Below are 18,313 nucleotides of genomic sequence, written 5' to 3'. Positions count from 1 at the left end.
ACGAATTGGCTACCGCATCTTACAAAAGGGTTGGGAATTTGGCAAAGTCCTACAAATGTAACTGTTTACCCCAATACACCCCTTGACAATCCTCAGCCGGATGAAAACTCGGGTACTTTCCGGTTATGAAATGTCTCGTCCGCAACCGGAATGTCTCGTTGCAAAATATCTTTGCGGAAGAACTCGTCATGAACAGGCAGTGAGTATAGGCATATAGTTTCTAACTAGTTTTAAGGCCTATAGCCGTAGAAAAAAACATTTGGGTCGCGTTTAGACCTGTTTGAAACTGTACGTAAGGACTATAGTTCTGGCGTAGAACTTTATTTACTTGGAAGATATTTTGAATTGGTGGCTACATCAGTCATAATATCGGTACAAGAAGGAACGGCAGCTTGTAAGAGACTTTCAAAGCAGATTTCCTGCTGCTAAAAGATAATGTTTGACGTGAAGTTTGTTTCGAAGGCAACAAAATCTTAATTTTCGACGAAATATATTGATTAGGTCATGAATGGAAACTGAAAAGGGGTCAGGTTTTCGAAGATAACTAAACCTTTCGTTTGGACATTTTATGACAGTTGAATCATTTGGGCTTTAATTGTGTGTTACGAAATAAGCGAACGCATGGCAAAAGTCATACTAGCCACTTTTTTATCTGCTCAGAAAACTTTTTTATTGACTTAAAAGAAACCAGAGAAAGCAGAAGTCTCAGAATGTTTGTTACTCTTTCTAAATATAGACTTTTTCGCCATAAAACGGCATTCCACAAAGATCGAAGACCGAAACCCATAATCAAGTTGGAGTCAGAATTTTAAAGGTTCATAAAACTTTTTGTATTGTCAAACTATCCTCTTGTAACACCCTTTGCAGTCGACCGGCTGCCACGTGAATAATATGTCGGGTGATTTTTTAGATTTATGATACCAAAACCTACAAGCAAGCTGAAGGCAAAGCTCATGTTGAGCCACTTACATGTGTACACATTTCGGCGAGAAGACGTTTGAGCATTTAAGACATACTTCAACGCCTTTGCGGTGACCTTAGCCAAAAAGTAAATACAAAAACATGTGCATTGTAGGTCTGTGTCTTGTTTTTGCGGTCGTTTGACTAGTTTTCTTATTATTGGTGCAGGTCTTGTTGTTGCTGTTGTCTCGAATTAGATCGCTCCAACTCTGCGCATGCACCCAAGTAACAAGCGACAAGGTCGAGGTGCCGCTTGCCAGCGGCAAAGTGCGCGCTCAAAGACAACGGAAAATTAATGCCATAAAAAATATTAAAAAAATAATAATAAAATCTTTGAACAATGGATATGTATGCAAAGCTGGAATGAAGCAAATCTTCCTTTCGCCACTGATGCGTCACACCCACACGTTCGTATGTACATACGTGCATGTACATATGTATGTATGAGTGTTCGTGTTTGGTATATTATGTAATTGGTCAATCGCGCCGTTCGCGGCTTTCATTCATACAAAAGCTTTCTTTCCAAAAGCAAATACAACCGAATGTTGGCTCCAAATTCGACTTTTGAGATGATACTTGCGTAGAGATTAGCCTCTATGGCGCTCTTTTCCATTTTTAAGCATACAGGGTCTAATTGATCGCCATAGAAAGACAATTACAGTTGTTTGTGTTTTACAGATTGTGGCTGAGATTGCTGAGCAATATGTTGTTCGAGTTTCTCGGACAACTGATGGCTTTGGTTTATAAAAGAGCACTCGAGATCGTAAGGCCAGAAACTTCAAATTGAATGGGGAACGTTTATTATCATCCGAAAGAACTTTCGTTGGCATTTATTTCTTGAAGGTTATTTCTTTTAACTATTGGGCGCAGCTAAGTCTCAGATAGTCCATCCGCTGAGTCCAATTTTCGATGATTCATTCGAGCATCTCCATTGGTAACTGGCGAATAACACGCGTGATGTTTTGCTGCAAGGTCTGATTCGAAAAAGGATTGTCCGCATAAACTTTAGACTTTACATATCCCCACAGGAAAAAGTCTAACGGTGTGATATCACACGATCTTTGTGGACAATCGACCGGTACAAAACCTGAAATTATCTGCTCACCGAAGTGTTCTCTCAATAAATACATTGACTGATGCGTTGTGTGGGAAGTGGTGCCGTCTTGTTGAAACCAAATGTCGCCGAGATCGCGAGCTTCAATCATTGTCATGGCGCGATGACGGTCGCCATTGACGATTACGTTTCGACCGGCATCAATTTTGTAGAAATATGGATCGATGATTCCCTGCCTACAAACCATACCAAACCGTTGTTTTTTCTGAATGAAATTGCAGCTCTTGAATAGTTTCAAGTTGCACTTCAACCCAAATGAGGCAAATTTGTTTATTTACATGCCGATGGAGCCAGAAAGGGCTTCATAGCTGAACAAAATTTGGTTCGAAAAGGTCGGATCTTCTTGGAACTTTTCATAAGCCCATAGAGCGAAGTGATGTTTTTTGGGAAGATCTGGCGGCTTCAGTTCTTGCACAAACTATATTTTGTACGCTTTCAATTTAAGATCTCGAAGTAAAATGCTCCAAGTCGTTCCATACGTCATTCCAAGTTTGCGCCGAACCGACTCTCCACGGTTTTCGTGTACACTCTCTGCGACGGCTGCTATATTTTATTCATATTCGGTCGAATATTATCCAATAATGACCGCTGTGTCTCAAGATGGGTGATGTTGTTGCGAATAGTACGCTCAGTGGGACGATTATCTTGACCAAAAGTTGAGCGAAGCGCGCGTGAATTTTACGAAATTTCGAAACAAACTTGAACGATTTGTAAATTATGTTCAGACATACATAAGTCTGAAATGATGAAATACTGAACAATACTGAACAAAAATAACATGACAGCTTGACACGACTCTCGCGTGGTCTGTCGAAAAAAGGCTATTGAAAAAAGTACCTTTACTTGGATTACTCGTCACTATGCCCGTATGTCGAATATGGGTAGAATCGGATTAGCACTCGCTTTAGCCTGTCTTAGTGTTAATATTAAGTTTTGTCAACGAGTGAAAGTTTGTCCCCGGCTTTCAGCCTTGCAAGTGGCAAGCGTATAAAATATTCGGCTACACCCGAACTTAGCCCTTCCTTACTTGCTTCATTTCATTACGCTGCATTGGGGTTCATTGAGCCAATTTAAATATTTTGTCTTTTCGCTTTTAACGCGTTTTCAAATAAAATTTCCCATTAACACTTTTTTCGTTTTACATTTTCGCATATTAATTTGCATTTTGCAATTCATTGTCTGCGCATAGAAATTTGCTTACAAAAAAATATTACACATTTTTGAATAGAAAAAATGTAAAACAAGAAAAAAAGCTTCAACATTTCGCAAATTTAGTATCAAGGTCAATGAGGTTGGACCATTTGTTTGCTTGTTGGCCAACTTACTGGACTTAATTTTAGAGTCGCACACCAGACTTACTTATAGCGGTATGTATATATATATACATATTATATACATATATATACATTTGTGCATACATATTTAAGTATATACATATATGTATGTATAGACATACATTCATTCATATATACATATAGTACACATCTACATATCGCTCGAGCGTTCCAATCTTGCCTTATGGCCAATGCTATAGGGCTGGTCTCTTCCATCGAGCAGCAAATGACCAAATCAACTCAATCTGCATATTTTACAAGCCAATAACGCTTGCTAGTTTGTTCGAGCAAACATTTATGAATTTATTTTTTTTTTCTCTAAGTTTTTTTCGAACGCCTCGCCAGCATCGCTTGACATCATTAGCTTCACTGCACTCTTTCCAATTTTCAAGGGCAATCTGCGCTTTTGGTTGACTTTGGTTGGGCAAAAGGTGCAAACAGTGGTCTAAAAAAGTATATACACACCAAGGCTCAACTAGATAAACACGTTATACTCCATAATCGCGTGGTATTAGAGTTTTCAGTGATTTCCTTAGTCATTTGCAGTGCGCTGAATTTGGGCAGCTCTTCATGCAGCCAACAAAAACTAGAAATATATGCACAAACAAGCATAATTATTTACATATTTACATGGGTCTTCAATGTCGTGATTTACAAGATGCGCTTTTGTAGTATTTTATATCAACTTTATTGTTGTTGTTGAATATTAAATTAAATATTAATCAATTACGCTGCCTTCACGGCGAAGCGCTTGATTAGGCACAGAAGTGAACTGCAAAGAATTGCATTTGTTTTCATAAATATTCAATTAGCTTATGCCAATAAATATGTGGGTTCAAGTAAGTTGTCGAACTTTATAGAAAAGACAGTGATATAATTCGAAGCTGAGCTGGATAAGATGCGCTATTATACCACCATAGAAGATGAGTTGGTTAGATGATTAGGTCGATATTTCTAGATCTTTCGAAACAAAATATTATTTTCATTTGTTAATTTTAGATAGTTTAACAGTTGCTTAGATTTATAAAAAGTATGCTGACAGATATATTTATAGATATCTAGATATACTATACATTCAGATGCAAAAATAAAGTCAAGAGTTTATAAAACGCGTAGTTTTTGCAAAAAAAATTATCCAATGATTTCCTCTGCTAATTGACCACAGCAAATAGTGATTTTTTGTAAATGTAACATCGTCGTTAAGACGTGTGGATTATTATCACTCAAAATGCAACGTACACATTCAACCAAAAGTGGATTTCATTTCTGAAAAACATTTTCTTGTGGAAATCGGAATCGGTGGCCACACAGGTCCTTTTCCACCTGATCTCTCCACCAGAGTGAAGGTATTTCTCTTCCTCTTCTGCTTGCATCGACGGGTACTGAAACTAAAATTTCCAAAGCTGGAGTGTTTTCATCCATCCGGACAACATGGCCGTTGTCTACTGAATCGCTGAACTATGCAAATCTCACCGAATATCACGTACAACTTAACGTTCTATCGACTGCGGTATTTGCCGTTGCCAATGCGCAAATCTTCCGCAGAACTTTCTCTCGAAAACTTGCAACGCCGACTCATCAGATGTTGTCAACGTCCCTGCCTCTGTGACATATAGCAGGACGGAGATGATGAGTGACTTGCAGAGTTTGGCCTTTGTTCGTCGAGAGATGACTTTACTTCTCAATTGCCTAATCAGTCCGAAGTAGCACCTATTGGCAAGAGTTATTCTGCGTTGGATTTCGAGGCTGACATTGTTGTTGTGTTAATGCTGATTCCAAGATAGACGAAATTATTTACGCCTTCGAAGTTATGACTGCCAACAGGCTTTCAGCGTATTCTCATCTTGAACTGATATCATGGGCTTTGAATGAGTGAAAAAACATTTCAAGTTCAAGCGACGAATTCCACTAGTCATTGAGTTTGCTGGCTGCACAATTGATAGTAGCAGAATCTACTAAATAATTAAATGTGGTACCCCGAGAAGCAGTTCGCCCTTGGAGTTAGCTCCAATCTTCTCATTGGATTTGGTCCTTTCAAAATTCAGTTCAGTGTGGAATCGCACTGCGGCCGGCTGCCGAACCAACAGCACGGCAGAAGTTCTGGGTCGGCCTCGAACCCGACCAAGGTGGGAAAAATTTCCCTTCCACAAGACCAATTTTGATTCCAATACTTGATTAATATGGCATTTGCTATTTGAGGTGCTAATCAACGCTTTGTTTCAATTAACGTGCTTTAAACACAGGGGGTAAGACCGTCGTCGGACACAACGACTGCTGTTATCAACAGTGACATGTTAGCCAAGTCGTGACTGCGATGATTGTTTGTTTGACAACAAAAGATATTTCGCCTTGTCCTCTTTCACAGCCACGCTTCGCTTCCTTATCTAGTCTGGAAAAAGTAGAACTAATGGCGCCGTTGTTGAAGCCAATAATGACAATACGCCAGCAGCTGTACACTTTTAAAGAATATTGTACCTTTTCTATTCAGATCTGCAGCTCGAGTTACTTTCTCCAGGAGTAGATTGAAGAAGTCGCAGGAAAGGGGGTCTCCTTGTCTAAAACTTCGCTTGGTATCGAAAAGCTTGGAAAGGTCCATCTTTTTCCCTGACGGAGCTTTTGGTATTGCTCAACGTCAGTTTATATAGCTGATACCAAATTCAGACATATCAACGTAGAGGCAACTAATTTTCATACTGTCGAAGGCGGCTTTAAAACCGACAAAAAAGTGTTGTGTGTCGTTTTTCTTTTCACGGATATTTTCTAAGATTTGAAATTTGTTGAATATCTGTTCAATAGTAGAGTTTCCAGGTGTAATCAATTTGTTGGCGGTGAGCTTTAGTCTTTTACACAAAAATTAAGCCGGCTGTAATGTTACAGTCAATGGGAAATGCTTTGGACTCACAATTAATGACTTTTTTGTTCCAAAATTGGCGAATGTTGATATGGACGGCCTTTGGTTCCCACAAGACGGCGCTACATGCCATACAGTGAACGAAGGAATCAATTTATTGAAAGGAAGTCATAGTAGTGACCGCATTATTTCGCATCGTAGGCTTATGTCGTGGAAAGACTGGTTCAAGATGTGTTATGAGTTTCCAACTCACTATCGTGCCAATTAAATGTTTTTGCTACGAAGAAAGCTGAACCAAAGTTATTGAACTTTGAAACAAATCAACTTAGAGCTGATTTTCCATAATAAAAAACCATCTCTCTTTAATGCTAAATGTCATTATTATAGAAAAAATTAAAATTACATTTCAAACACACAAATCTTTTTATCTTCTTCAACATTGTTACCAGAGTTTGCTACCTTAACATTATTGATGGCGTCTGCGACAAACAGGGCCGAGCGCCTGCGCAATGCACCATTGAAAAGCGATTGAGTGCGAAAAAGCATTAATAAAATACTTTGATGTTGCTTTTTAGACGAAATCACACACGTGTATACATCAACAATGAACAAGTGCGTGTAAACATTAATTGCATAAGGCAAATGGCAAATGGCAAAAAAGTTAACTCGCCTTTGGGAGGTTATTAAGCTTTTTTGCATCAATCACCAAAGTCAATACACAAGGTTTTCCTTTCATGCAAGATTACTTTACAGTTTCATATACATACAAACATACACACATTAGTATATGTATATTTGGCGAATTGTTTTGTTGTTGTTGCTGTCATAAAAAATAATTTTGCTTTGTTTAATCGATGCGCAGAATTGTGCAATGCTGTGTGGTTAATTTTGCCAAAAGCACAACCAAATTGTGGACAACCAAATTGTTACGTTTAAAGAACAATAAAACTCTTTTTATATGCTTATATAACTAGTACATAAATATGTATATGTATATATATAATATATGTACATGTTTTTTACCTGCACTCTCGTTTGTGTGTCAATTTGCGGTAAAGCCATTTGTGCGGTTTTCATTGTCAATGTCAATGCAAGAATGACTGACAAACAAGGTCTAACAACTGTAAATAAGTATGAACGGGTATATATGTATGAAAGGTTATATGCATGTAACGGTTAAATTTGACATTTTGCTATGAGATTTAATAACTTACATACACACATAATTATACTGGAGGAGGATGTCGAAGCTTAGCCATTTGGAGGTTCCCTACTTTTTTAAAGAAAAACACAGAAACTTCAAATTTATTGGGGGAATATTTATCACTCGAAATATCATGCTTCGGCACTTATTTTTTTAAGATTATCTCTTTCAAATATTGAGTCCAAATTTCGATGACTCGTTCGAGCATTTCGACTGGTAACAGGCGAATGACACACGTGATGTTTTGTTCCAAAGCCTGAATCGAAGCGGCATGGTCTACATAGACTTTAGACTTTACATATCCTCACAGAAAAGTTCTAACGGTGTGATATCACACGATCTTGGGAACAAATCGACCGGCCCAAAATGTAAAATTACCTGCTCACCGAAGTGTTCTCTCAATAAATCCATCGATTGTTGCGATGTGTGGGAAATGGCGCCGTTTTGTTGAAACCAAATGTCGCCGAGATAACGAGCTTCAATTTTGGGCATCAAATAGTCGGTTATCATTGCGTGATAACGATCGCCATTGACGGTTACGTTCTCACCAGCATTATTTTTAAAGAAATATGGACCGATGATTCCACCAGCCCACACATTACACCAAACCCATGTTTTTCTGGATGTAATGACAGCTCTTCAATCTTTTCAGGTAGCTCTTCGTTCCATATATGGCAATTTTGATTTTTATATACCCATTGAACCAGAAATGGACCTCATCGCTGAACAAAATTTGGTTCGAAAACGTTAGATCTTCTTGGAACATTTCAAGAGCTTACATAGCGAAGCGATGTCACTTGGGAAGGTCGACCGGCTTCAGTTCTTGCACAAGCCCTTTTTTGTACGCTTTTTATTTAAGATCTCGACATAAAATGGCCCAAGTCGTTTCATACGTCATTCCGAGTTTGCTGCGGAAGGCGTCGAGTCGACTCTTCACGGTCTTCGTGTACACTCTCAGCAACGGCCGCTATATTAGCCTCACTGCGTGCTGGAAGTGGTCTATTCGGTTGAATATTATACAATAATAAATAATGGGACAGCAGGCCGATTATGTTCACCATAAGTTCAGCGAAGCGGCCGAAACACATTCTTTACGGAACGTGAATTTTCGTAATAATTCAGGCGTAAGTCTTCCCATGATGAAATGCCAAACAATACTGAACAAAAATAACATGACAGCTTGATACGACTCACTCGTCAAAAAGAGCTATTTTAAAAAGTACCCTCTGGTTCAGTCTTTATATAATATGTATGAACATACTTTTCGTGTAAACCATACCGATTACACTACCGACTACATTAGTCTACATTTTCGTAGGAAAATAATCGAAAATTGGACCTTTGTGTTGTTCTCCGTACTTTAAGCATTAGTTTCATATTGCAAACTCCAAGCTTAGTCAACCAAAGTGACTGTTTTAGTATATTTGGCTTGAAGAATGCAAGGTATCGATTCTTAAAAAAATTTTCAAAAAGCTCTTAATAGATCTCATTAAGGTCGTACGAGTTGGGTCATGATGAAAGACAAGGATCTCATTTACTTCGAACATATTTCGCCGGTAACATCGACACTGTGACTATTCTTCATTCCTATGGTATATTCTAAAGAATATATATTTGTTAGAAGATGAATAAGTTCTTCCGCATTGCGCTTTGGCGTTACTAAACTTTGTTTGGATCGTCGAATATTTACATGAGATGTGTGAGAGTCTCTCTTAGCTCTTCTACTTTCATGCTTCTTCTGGTTCCATATTTGACTCAGACTCAGACTATAAAAAATAAACGAAACGGATTCGTTAATTTTTCTGTTCTTGATCGTAGTGTAACTCTTGTAGTATATTATAATGCTAATACAGTAAGAGAAGATAGAAGACAGAACGAGTTTTCCGACATCGGAGGAGATAAGAGTGTATTTTTCCATCAAAGAAGTTAGATGCCTTAAAGTAAATTACATAATTATGCGAAAAACTATTTTTTTAAGTTTGAACAAATTTTTAAACGTTTAATTTCTAATCTGTATATAAATACATATGTACATATTTCAAAAAATCTGAAAATAACTGTATTAGGTAATGAAAATTTTACAATCCCGAAATTTCGGCAATATTAATTTAGTTGTGTTATATAATAATGTTTTAATCACATTATAGCTGAAAAAAAATTCTGAAAAAATTCGGGATCGAAAATTCAAGTTTTACAATCCCGAAATTTCGGGACTATTAATTTGTTAAATTGGTTAAAAAAATAAAATTTGCATTATATTTTATTTTTTCAATTACATTATAACAAATTAAACTCGAAAAAATTCGGGATCCCGAAATTTCGGGAGCTTTGTAGGAATGAGTCGTATACTGTAAAGTTGACTTACAGTTTGTATATGAAATATAGTTCACAGCAATTCATTTACTTTAAGTACGTGCATATATAGTATGTAGGTTTATTTATAATTTTGACACCCTTCATAAAGATTTATGCGTTGGTTTTGACGCCTTCTTCACACTTCGCGTAATTCTATTCTACTAAGTTCTACCATGCATTGTGTCAACAATAATTGCTTGATATTTGACAATTACCCAACAATGGATACAAGCCCCCAAAAGATGATTAGTTCATGTGACTTGTCACAGAGTTGAAGAAAGAATATGCATTATGGTAAAAAAGTACCCGGAAATTGTAAATAAAACGCAAAATATTATATATTTATCAATATTTATTTTGCCGCTTTCAAAGTCCCCAACCAGATGTAATATACATATGCCAACGATTTTCCTAGTCCTCGAAACACTTTTCATAAGCACTTTTTGGGATTTTTAGCCTTCAGCCCCTTCAGCGAATTTCGTTTTATTTCTTCGATCGACGTAAAACGGGTACCACGGAGCGGCAATTTCAGTTTGAGGAACAAGAAAAAATCAGACGGAGCCAAATCTGGTGAATACGGTGGTTGATCGATGGTATTCATTGCGTTTTTGGCTTTAAATTCGTTCACAATCTTGGCTCGATGTGATGGTGCATTATCATCGTGTAAAATCCATGAATTGTTTTTCCACAATACCGCACCTTTTCGATGGATGTTCTTACGCAAACGCTTCAATACGGTCAAATAGAACACCTTATTGATCGGCTGTGCCTCAGGAACAAATTCATGATGCACCAAACCACGAAAAAACAACGAGCATCACCTTAATTTTTGTGGCTTTGGAGTGATTTTTTTGGTTTCGGTTCGTTTTTTCCATCCACCCCGATTATTGTTCACTTGTTTGCATGTCAAACTCATATATCCATATCTCATAGGCAGTTATAATGGTCTTCATGAATGTGGGATCGGAATTCGCACGATCAAGCATGTCCAAAGAGAACTTTACGGTATTCTTTTTGAAAAAAATTCAGCTTTATCGAGACCAGTCGATCAAGAACGCGTTTCATGCTCAAAATATTTACCAAAATCATTCGAACGGACTCGCGAGAGATGTCGAGCTCGTTTGCCATTTCGCTAACATTTGCCATACGATTTTCAAGCATCACTGTTTTAATATTTTCATCAGTTGAAGAGGTCGAAAGTCGTCCAGAACGAGGCATGTCTTCAACGATCTCTCGATCACTTTTGAAGTCTTTGTACCATTCGTATTTTGAATTTAATTACGATTCCCGGATGCTTTTTTGTCACAATGTATGCAGTTGTAAAACTTAATATAGTACGCCATACAAACATAAATTTCTTTTGCAATCGACCGATTTATCAATGACTGTAAGCTGTCACGAGAACTTGTGACAGATACGAGTCACTAATGATGCTCAGTAGAATGACTTTATTATTGTTCTTTTTCTACTTTGTGTGGGAAGGGGAGCTTAAGCTTCTTTCTTACAAATAAAAGGCAGTGAAATGCAAGCGTAAGAACATTTCTATTTTGGATCTTCAACCGTTTAGATAGCGAACTCTAGAAGAGGTTGTGTTTTCAGGCATAATTATCATATAAAATAACTTAAATTAATTTTTTTTTAACATTGCAAAACAGTAAGACAATTTTTTTTATTATCCTTACAGAATTATTAACCTCCTGGACAGTGTACACTCTCAAAGATGGCTGTCAACGCGCCGAGCTCGAAGCGCAGCGCAATGCAACAAATCTTTCTAATCTTTACTTGTTGCATTTTTGTCTGCTTGCCACTTGTTGTTGTTGCACAACATAATAATTCCGTTTACTATGCCAACGTGAACAGTACCAGAAATCCAACAACACCACACATCTACAACAACAATATAAATGCCAGTGATAAAGCATTTCCAGAGGATATAGAGTTAACTCGAACTTCGAACTCTAGTACTTACCGTTACGATGAGTATGAAGACGAATTGGATATGAACTTTCGAGATAAGGATTACGAGTTGTACGAATATCTGCGACGCACTTCGGTTATTTTCGGCTTGGCGAGCATGGCGAATGGCAGTAATGTGAATACAGTTTGCAGTCGACAAATGAGACATATCCAACAGGGGATACTGCGCAAGGAGCCGTGGGCCATGAAAGGTGAGTCCCGAATGGGTTGCTATTGAGTGATCGTTGATTCAGTTTTCAGTTGTCAAACAAATACAGAAAGGTCGTTTGGAAACTCAAAGTGTAAATTACAAAAATCTCGTACTAAAAGTCTTGAGGATAGGTTGTGATGACTACTCCTTCATTATATACGTATAGTGCATTAGCTATAAATGCTAACAATGAGGCACAAAAAACATCTATTTCAGAGAAAATTAGCTAACCAGCCTTTTCCTAATATTTATACAATGATCTGGCGCACCTTGACATTATCAGACTAATGAAAGTGCCTGAAGATGTCGGAGTTGAACGACTGACAGATTTTATATGTTTCTTTATGTAAGAAATATCTTAGGAGGTATGGCCGAATGGCGAGATCCTTTCAGTACGGAGGATAGCTGAGATTCTTTTTCGAATCCGGTTAAAGCCAATTTCCACCTAAATTCCGATAGTTGCTATAAGCTTTTATAAAGAAAGCAAATTTTGGTCAAGGAAGGTGTAATCTCAGTTCTCACAAACCTCAGTGCCATGTATTAATTTTTACGAATAATCCGGAGACCTTTTGATTTGAGGAGTTCAGACTCAAGTCCTTACCTTATTGATCTACAGAAATTAAAAAGCCATTAATTCATGTCCTTGACAGATTCCATGAGTTGGATTAATTCTTTGTCAATTGAAGCTATTTATAACTCATTCCGTAAGTCTATGCTAAAGGCTCTTCGATACAAATGACCTTCCGAAAGAATTTTAAGCATTTGCTTAGATGTTCTTTATTACTAAAAGCTCCTTATCATTGTCCACTACTGAAGGGAGAATCCTATTGACATTTCTGTCTAAAAAGCCGATACCGGAAGTTCTGAGTTCATAGATACTATTTTTCTGTAATAAGACTCAAACCAGATTTTGTGTCCGCGGTGGATACTTGAGTCTTACGTTTACCATCAATGACCTTTCTCAAGTTTGTGGAAGAGCTCTTTTATATATTACGATCGCTACATTTGATTAGTTCGAGAAGGAAGCCTATTGATTTCTAAGCACGGTTTTGATCACTTTTCCTAGTATTCTGTTGCGATATAATTAAAGTAAGCCTTATGCTATATCACGTAATAATGATTCTTCAATTTTACCCTCTACAATCATCTCTTACTATTTTCTAGTGCTCGACGCTTCGGCAACCAAACCTTCAGGCTTTGTATTTGGTCAGAACTTCTGGCTGGGCAGCCGTGAAGCTTGTGGCGCCGTCAAGAACCCCGTCGCCATTACACTCTCAAAGAACTATCAACGTATTATGCATTATGCCATCATCACCGAACGTGCACCCTTCGATGTGGACTATCGTGTAGTCTATTTGCGTCATAATTCACCCTGGCAGGTGGAGATCAAAATGATGTCGGAGGAAATTATTCACGTCGGACTCTGTTTGCCCAGCGTTTGTGCATCACATGAAATCGAAGAGTTGACGCGCTCGTATTTGGAACGAGGACTTTTCATTGAGAATGACATATACGATATACGACCACAGTTGGTTTATGTGAAAGATCTCAAGTTGAATAAGAGTTTCTTCGAGAAACGCACTTTCAAAATGATGTCCGTATTTCTGGCATTCACGAGCTTAATGCTCTTAGTTGCGGCATTTCTGCGCGTGAAACCTGTTGTGGAGGCGAAGAGAGAGCAGAACTCGTCGAAGGTTACGCAAGAGAGTTCGGTTGATGTTGCACAGCAGCTGCTACCCACCAAAGACAGCAAGGAACCGCCGAACTCAGCTGCAGCTCCTTCTGATTGCAGCGCGCATTCGAATTTACGTGACTATGTGAAGTGCTTTGACGTCTTGGACAATTACGATAAAATGTTTACGGTGAGGGAAAATGGTAAGCGTGAGATTCCCGTTATAAATGGCTTGCGTTCGGTTTGTGCGATGTGGCTCGCGGCTTTCCATGTATTCTGGTACATGTACTTCACGGTGAACAATAAGGCCTTCTTGATTTCATATGCGGAACGGATTTTCTTTCAATATGTCAGTTCGGCACCGCTCTTGGTGGATGTCTTCTTCACTATAAGGTCAGTGCAAATTGTGGTTCTAAAGGATTTTATAAATAAATAAAATATTTCATCTATTTTAGTGGTTTCCTGCAGGCCTACAACTTTATACGAAACACCAAACAGATGGAAACGATCCGTGCCAATAGTCTTCTGCAAAATGTGAAATACTTCTTCAAGTTGCTCTTCCATCGCTATCTGAGGTAGGTATAACCTATGTGCTCAAAATTAATTTGAAAAAAATACACTATATTTAAATATCCGGATCTAATCAAAATAAAAATTTGGAGACAGTTAGATACATCCTAAGAGCTTTGTTGGGTCGTTCGGAGTGAAATTTAAATCTCCCGTATAATTTCACACTGGGAGGATTAAGATAGTTCATAGACTAGTTTATAGACTAGATTTTCGGTTAAATCTAAAATCGGTTACTCTGCTAGGCATACCTATATGTAACGGGGTTTTCCATAAGAGCGCTACAAAAGTTTTTTTTTTAAATAAAAGGGTTTAGGATATCAAAGAAATTCTTTTTTCCTGATGATATGAAATGATATGAACTCGATTTCTTATGCATGGCCACCATGGGCACGCTTGCAGAAGTCCACCGGCTGAGCCCAATTTTCACGTTCGATATTCGTACGAAATTCATCAATCGTTACTGGCTTGTTGGCATAGACCATAGACTTGACGTAGCCGCACTGAAAATAGTTTAACGGCGTCAAATCGCACGACCGAGGCGGCCAATTGATTGGGCCATTTCGTGAGATAACACGTTCACCAAATTTGGTTTTCAATAATTCGATTGTGACATTCGCTGTGTGACTTATGACGCCGTCCTGTTGGAACCACATACTGTCCAAGTTCATATCATCCAATTTGGGGCAAAAATATTAGGTTATCATTGAGCGGTAGCGATTCTCATTCATAGTAACGGAAGAAGTACCGCCCAATGACGCCGCCGACCCATAAACCGCACCAAACCGTAATTTTCTCGGAATGCAAAGGTGACTCATGGAGTACGCTTGGATTGCTGCCTCACCAATAACGCATATTTTGCTTATTGACGTAGCCATTCAGTCGGTAATGAGCCTCATCCCTGATTTTGATTTTTCGATGAAAATCCTTATTGTTTTCAAGTTGTTGCTCAGCCCAATTCACGAACATACGACGATTCTGGTGGTCAAGCTGCTTCAGATCTTGCGTCAATTTGATCTTGAAAGCATGTAAGCTAAGATCTTTTCGCAAAATTCTCCACAACGACGTCACAGATTTGACCAATGCTTGAGAACGACGTGTCAGAAACTGACTGGGGTCTGATCTGATAGGACGATTATGACGACCATAAATTGGACGTAGCGCTGTTAAAGTGGAGGCCACTGACTTCGAATTTCTGTAGTAAATTTTAATAATTTCGACTCGTTGTTGTATCGTATATCTTTCCATGATGAAATGGCAAACCTTATTGAAGAGAAATGTCAAAAGTGCGGGAAAAAATATGGCGTCGTTTACTTTCTCCATCGGTCCACTTATGTAGCGTCCCTATGAAAATTATATAGGTCAAATACTCGTATCTATAGTGGTACACTCTAGTACACTCTATTTAGAAACAAGTTGCATCAGAGAGGGGCAAACTACATATTTCACTGTATCTCTGTAGTAATAAAATAATAAATCCTCAAGGTAAAATCAGTTTCCATCTTATGAAGTCCAAACACTGCTAGTCAATTCGAAAGCCTTTTAATGAGATCAATTTCAGGCATAATAAACATAAGCTTAGGTTTGTTAAGCAATTTATAGGACCGAAACATAGCGTGTGTTATAAAAAGACGAAGTAGAAGTGGGAATGGATACGCACAATCTTTACCACACTTAAATTTTACTTCAAAATTAACCGATTGGTGAATGCATGGCTCATCAGCCTACCGAACTAAACTAACCTAACCAATTAGTATATTGGGAAGAGCCATACCCTTTCTGAAGATACATGACTCAATTTCTAGGGGTATATTGTGTAGATTTCAAAGTTATTAACGTCTTTTTTATTGTATTGAGAAATTAATTTGTATTTGCTACTTTTTTCAGACTCGGCCCGCTATACCTAGTGATGATGGGCACAGTGGACTTATTTTTCGCCTACATCGCCGACGTTTCAGTTTACCATATTAGCGAGCGTTTCGATGAGAAATGCACGCAATATTGGTGGCGCAATTTGATCTTCATACAGAATCTGTTCGATCACAATGACATGTGCCTTAATTGGACCTGGTCATTGGCATGTGAGATGCAATATTATGTGCTAGCGACCATACTACTCTTCACCTATGCCAAGTGAGTTATTGTTTTGTTGGTAATTTTCTTTACATTCGGAAGCTAATGTAGTGTTTATTTTTTACAGAAACCCACGCTTGGTCAAGGGTTTTACGGCGGCCATTTTAGTTGGCACCATTGCTTGGAGTTACTCAATTGGTTTGGATACAAAATTTCAACTATCCTTCGACTCTGTGCTTGCCACTGGCACGGATATCTACATCAGTCCCTTCGTACGCATTTTGCCATATGTACTAGGCGCCGTTACCGCCTGGTATCTGCTGCAGCGACAGTCCCAGATCGACATCAGCGAGTTGAAGGAGAAATGCTTTTGGAATTTAGCCATTTTCATATTCTTCACCTGCATCTATTCGACAATCAAACGTGATATGTCCGTATTTTCGGCGATTACTCTCTTCATTGTCGGACGGTTGCTTTTCTCGCTGAGCGTTTGTTGGATGATTGTGGGCAGCGCGACCGGACGTGGCGTTTGGTGGTCGCGCATTTTGGAAGCCAAGGTGTTTCAGCACATCAATCGGGTCACGTATGGCATTTATTTGTTGAATCCCTTCGTCATAGCTTTCTTCTTCAGCTTGACGAATGCGAGTACTAATGCGGATCCGCTGATGATGGTGAGTAAATAAGTTTAATGTCTAGCATAAATACGGAGTTAGTTTCATAATTTGGCGTCACTTTGTGCCTAGTCGCATTAAATGGAAATTTAATGATAGAAAGTACTTGAAATACTATCCAGTCAAAATTGACCCGGACTGTAAAATACACCATAAATATTTTTCCTTAGATTGGTACAACTTTTTTATGTTAAGGAAATTTAATAACAGAAAGTAGGTACTTAAAATTCAATTCAGTCAAAATTGACCCGGACTGTAAAATACTACATAAATATTTTTTCCTAAAATGTTAAAACCTTTTTTATGTTCGTGTGAAGTTTGATCTCCATACCTACATATATCAATTACTGTCTGTTTGGCAACTATTAGTTTAACACGTGCAGTTTATGTGAACCAGTCCGGGTCAAATTTGATCTTGAGTGTTTATATTGTCGAAGTGAATTAGGTCTCTTAAGGAGTTAGGGGTAGTCAGAGGCACGAAAAAATTAGAATTTTGACTATTTTTTATTGCTATTAAATCGTGTTATTTTACAAAAGTAGTTATATGGCATTATTACAGAATGTGTTGACTTGAAGTCACGAAAATTTCAAAAAAAAATTTAATTTCCAAAATTATAGTCGTTTGTGTTGACCCAGTTCCAAAAAAAAGCTACTTGCGGTGACAACCATAAGTCCTTGGAGATTCATCTAAAATCAATCGGACAAAAAAAATAGTTTTATAAATAGATAATCCTGGGCCTGATCGAAGGATTTTTTTTTTGGTTTGGTCGGAACCATCATACTCCGAAAATTAGGAATTCAACCCTTCCTGAGTATCACTGACATCCCGAGTATGAAAGGAAGACGTGTGAGAGTTTAAGATTTGTAGTTGGAAGCATTCTGCGCCGTACGGCATAGAAACATGGAAGTTAACGATCTGAGGTGAAATAGCAATTGGAGTATTCTAAAGAATTTTTCCTCGCTGTATCTTTCGAGTCGGCCGCGTGAGCAATGGATTTGGATGATAATGGAACCATGAACTGTATGATCTCTACGGCGACATGGATATAGTTAAGCGCCTAAAAGCTCAACGAATGCGATGGTTAGGTTGTGCCGTTCACATGGAAGATGGACGGAACTAGGGCGCCCACGTATCTAATGGAACGACAAAGTGCATAGCGAACTGTCTGCACGTGGAACCATGCAAGTTTCGTGTACTCGGCTACCCAGGGTTGTAGTCCCAAGAAAAACAAGTTCGAAGCATCAAAAAATTAAAGCTAGATTGCCTAGAAATAAAATCCTCAAGTCTAAAAATATTCAATGAGCTTTAAGTTAATTATAGGTAATAGGGATAATGGTGGTCTTC

General features: G+C 38.1%; 1 protein-coding gene across 1 annotated transcript in view; it reads left to right on the top strand.

Annotated features, from left to right (window-relative positions):
- LOC126754998 (nose resistant to fluoxetine protein 6-like) overlaps positions 1-18,313 on the top strand; it is a 48,725-nt gene that overhangs the window by 29,278 nt on the left and 1,134 nt on the right. The window contains exons 2-6 of the mRNA XM_050467250.1: positions 11,503-11,986; positions 13,150-14,050; positions 14,113-14,232; positions 16,112-16,357; positions 16,425-16,968. Of these exons, the coding sequence (XP_050323207.1) occupies positions 11,539-11,986; positions 13,150-14,050; positions 14,113-14,232; positions 16,112-16,357; positions 16,425-16,968 (2,259 nt within the window). The 5' untranslated portion in view covers positions 11,503-11,538. The remainder of the gene's footprint in view (positions 1-11,502; positions 11,987-13,149; positions 14,051-14,112; positions 14,233-16,111; positions 16,358-16,424; positions 16,969-18,313) is intronic.

This window comes from Bactrocera neohumeralis, chromosome 4 (assembly GCF_024586455.1).
Source record: "Bactrocera neohumeralis isolate Rockhampton chromosome 4, APGP_CSIRO_Bneo_wtdbg2-racon-allhic-juicebox.fasta_v2, whole genome shotgun sequence".
Classification (NCBI taxonomy): Eukaryota; Metazoa; Arthropoda; class Insecta; order Diptera; family Tephritidae; genus Bactrocera; species Bactrocera neohumeralis.
This window is presented reverse-complemented; position numbering and strand designations above follow the sequence as displayed.